Genomic DNA, 4,169 nt, shown 5'->3' with positions numbered 1-4,169 from the left:
CCTGCGCGTCCGGAGCCTGTGCTCCGCAACGGGAGAGGCCATAACAGTGAGAGGCCCGCGTACCGCAAAAGAAAAAAAACAACAACAACAGAAAAACAAAAAAAAGATTCCATTTTAAATTATGTCAACATTAAAATTTAGGAATATATTTAATCAAGTTATTAGACTTATTTTATGTATGTAAAGTCTGTACGTTTGAAATTACTAGAAAGTAAATTACTTTTCAAAACACCATGTCAATACCATGCCAGGGGCTTCCCTGGTGGCGCAGTGGTTGCGAGTCCGCCTGCCGATGCAGGGGACACGGGTTCGTGCCCCGGTCTGGGAAGATCCCACATGCCGCGGAGCGGCTGGGCCCGTGAGCCATGGCCGCTGACCCTGCGTGTCCGGAGCCTGTGCTCCGCAACGGGAGAGGCCACAACAGTGAGAGGCCCGCGTACCACATTAAAAAAAGATAATAATACCATGCCAGAAAAGCAGAGAAAACATCAAACTTCCATATAAAGGCAAAGCCTTACCCAGATCCAATTCACCCAAAGTCTATATGTAATTTAGAGGCACTGTGGGAAGTTATATTAGGAGCCACTTTCTTCCGCGTTGTGGATGACCTCAATGTGGTAGAAACAGTGGGATTTTTGAATTCCAGTTTTCCACAGCATTCCACCAAAAAACCGTCATAGTCTTGGCAAATCTCCCCCACAGCTACCAAGGCCTTCAGGTACGCATTGGGCTGGTAAGGGTGGATGTAGTGCAGGAAACAGCCGGTCCTGGGGTCCCCCATTCGAGGCAGTGGAATCTATAGCTACCTGGGGTGTTCAACAACCTCGACATCTTGCAGAAGTAGGTGGCATATTGCTCACATGGAGGCGCTGTAGATGAGCTGAGTATTTTTCTGGATTGTAGCCACCACCGTCGTCTGCATCTGCAGATCATGAGACACTGTGGTCCGTACTTTGTCCTCTTTTAGCAGAGATGTAACCAAACACAAATTCCTGTGCCCAACGCACAGTGAGGCCAAACAATTCCAAAACGTTGGAGTTTGGAGCAGAGAAATGTTTCTTGCAGGGCCATGCAAGATGGAAGGCTCGTGCCCAAAAACCCTGAACTCAAGCCTTTTTTAAAAATGTATTTGAAAGGTAAACTAATAAATGCATCTGAATCTCTGTTGGGGCAATATTCAAGACGGACTCTGGAGTTCCTGAAATCAGAGCAAGACAGTTCTCTGTGTCCCACACCATGCCCTCCAAGTCTCTACTCTTGCTTTTGCAGAAGTCAAACAGGGGCTCTATGATTCTGTGTGATCCTGGAGAGATCCTCTCTTCTGCTGTCCTCCTAGCCGGGACATCACACTCCATGTGCTTTGAGACCATTAACATTAATTGTCTTATGCCTTTGTCCCTATTTTCATTAGTCACCTTAAAAAAATCATCTCCCAGATTATACCTATCACCCATGCTCTAATCCTGACATAGGTATTATATTATCTTTTTAAAACCAATCTCCCACCATTCTTCATTTTCTAAAAATCTTCTGTGTCCTGGGTCATTCATCAGAAAAATCCTGTATATCTTCAACCTCTTCTCTGAATGTTTCCTTTTAACATAAATCTGCTTCTTTCAGGATTTTCTCTCTATTCTTGTCAGCCTTCTCAAGTGGAGGATGACTATGCTGTTCTCTAGATGGGAGACAGGTGTTCTCCATGGTCTTCATTGCCAATTTCAGACCATTCTTACTCTATCCTCCCTAAAAACCAAACTTTGAATCTAAGACTACAACAGTCACTGCTCCTCTTTATTGAACTTACCTATAAATTCTAGTTCTCACCAATTTGTGCCTGGAAGATTTTATGTCCTGACTCACTGTCTCTTCCTCTAATAATACCCTTGTCATTTTTTGGGTGCCTAAACATGAGCATCTTTACCTCCCTCAACCTTAACCTTTCACTAGCTCCTCACCCTGTAAGTCCTTAAACCTGGGATTGGTCCAACCTCTTGTGCCTGACACCTGGGTTACAGAATGCTGCTGGTTAAAGGCACGTATCTCTGCAGACTACTGCTACTAGAGATTAAGAACAATAATTGGTATTAGGCCCTGGAGGATCTTTACAATGAAAGACTTACTTGGGGAGTTCCCTGGTGGCCTAGTGGTTAGGGTTCTGAGCTTTTACTGAGTGGTCTGGGTTCAACCTCCAGTTGGGAAACTGCCTGCTCAGCACGGCCCCCAAAAAACTTACTTGAAGCATAAACTCTACTGGAGAAGACAAGATATATATATATATTTTTTTCATAATTGAGATTTTATTGGTTGTTTTGAGGATCAGTACACAGACATTTCAATTTGTACATAATTCTCAACATACGTACCAAAAACCTAAAAAATCATGTAGTTGTGATTCTTTTCTGAACAGTTATTCCAGTGACTTTCCAGCTTAAAATTTGGGGGCAAATTTTCCTTCACAGGATATCAAGTACCAATATCCTCAAATATTGATATGCTGTTACATCGTAAGTCCCACTAATTCACAATTTAATATCATATACACTACCTACTCAAATTGTCAGTCGTTCACAGCACATTAACAGTTACTAGAAGAACTAGACTACCACGACCAAAGGTGTTAAGAGTGCACAAAATTCTGCCCAGGAGAGCCAAGATCAAGGAGTGAGTGGTTTGCTTTAAGAAACAATTCTACCAAAAACAACGTGGGAAGAGAAGTAATTTAAAGTGTTTAAGACATTAAATGCACAACTGACTCCAAACTGCCATTTAGTATGCTTTGTATTATAGGATATAAAAGCTACACCCAAGACAATCAAAGCCTCCCATATTCAATATCCAGCAAATGATTGCACCTCTTAAAAAAAAAGCATTTACACTTAAAAAATGGGATGAGGTGGGATTCCTTCCTTTTTAAAAATGTTTCTAGAGCTACTAAAAAACTTGCATTTACAAAATAGTTGATAAAAATATTCCTCTGGATTGTACAACAAGGGAAACAGGGACCACTGATAGGACCAGGTGTGTGATATTAATCAGACTTGGCTTCTTTCCTTCCTGCTTCATCAGAAGGTGGGCTCTCCTCATTTTTAGTTTCTCCATTTTCTGCAGGTAAGTCTTCTTTAGTCTCTTGGTTAGCCACTTCAGCCTGTTTTCCCTTTGCTCCCCTTTTCCCTTTTGTTTGCACGTTTTTGTCGGAAGATTTATCCTTTCCTGCCGCCTTTTTTGGCTTCGTTTCCACTTTTGCAGGAGCCGGTTTAGCTGACAACTTCGCCGATCTCCTCTTGGGCTCCTCCTTCGCCGTCCCCTCGGCGGAGCTGACCTGCGGGAGAAAGCAGACGGCGAGTGGACGCAGCCCGCAAACAAAAGTCAGACAAGATATTTAGACTGTATTAAATGCTATGAAGGAAATAATGCGCTGTCTTGGGGCAAACTTGAGTTAAGATGCTCTTAGATTGCTTCTCTGGGGTGACAAGATACCTGGGGTAAACTGAGACCTGAAAGAAAAAAGGAACATTTTGAAGAGCTGATGGTTCCAGTCTGAAGGAACATCAAGTGTGAAAAGCCCTGAGAAGGGTGTGCACTTCTGGAATGGTGGAGTAAGGATCTTTGAAAAACCACTCCTCCATTAAAGCAACGAGAACACTGGCAAAAATCGTCAAAATCAACTTTTCCAGAACTCTGAAATTAACTAAAGACTTACAACAATCCAAGGAGCATTTATTCAAGAACAACAGCTAAAACTTTGTTCAGTGATCTTTATTGCTTTTTAATTTGCCCTAATCCCCTCCCCTTCTCCTAGCTCCACATTAGCTTTGAAAACCAAGTAGCCTCCTGGCTTAGGTGCTTGTGAAAAGCGGCAGCCTAACAGCAGGTGGAGGGGGCAGATGGGTCTGGAGCTCCCCAAAAGCCCCATCCCCAAAGAACTATCACCATTTGACCTGTCTGGCATCTGGCTGAAAAGCTCCATTCTTAGGGCTTGTCTTTTTTTTTTTTTTTTTTTTTTTTTTTTTGGTGGTATGCGGGCCTCACACTGCCGTGGCCTCTCCCGTTGCGGAGCACAGGCTCCGGACACGCAGGCCCAGCGGCCATGGCTCACGGGCCCAGCCGCTCCGCGGCATGTGGGATCCTCCCAAACCGGGGCGCGAACCCGGTTCCCCTGTATCGGCAGG

General features: G+C 43.8%; 1 protein-coding gene across 1 annotated transcript; it reads right to left on the bottom strand.

Annotated features, from left to right (window-relative positions):
* Positions 1–2,875: 2,875 nt before the first annotated feature.
* Positions 2,876–3,367, bottom strand: LOC112063863 (non-histone chromosomal protein HMG-14-like; the record flags this gene model as incomplete). Its single annotated transcript, XM_055084652.1, has 1 exon — positions 2,876–3,367. A coding segment is annotated over one exon (339 nt), but the record flags the coding sequence as incomplete, so codon positions are not given.
* Between the last annotated feature and the right edge of the window lie 802 nt (positions 3,368–4,169).

The sequence above is a fragment of the Physeter macrocephalus genome, chromosome 4 (genome assembly GCF_002837175.3).
Source record: "Physeter macrocephalus isolate SW-GA chromosome 4, ASM283717v5, whole genome shotgun sequence".
Classification (NCBI taxonomy): domain Eukaryota; kingdom Metazoa; phylum Chordata; class Mammalia; order Artiodactyla; family Physeteridae; genus Physeter; species Physeter macrocephalus.
The sequence above is the reverse complement of the archived record's forward strand: the minus strand, read 5'-3'. Positions and strand labels throughout refer to the sequence as shown.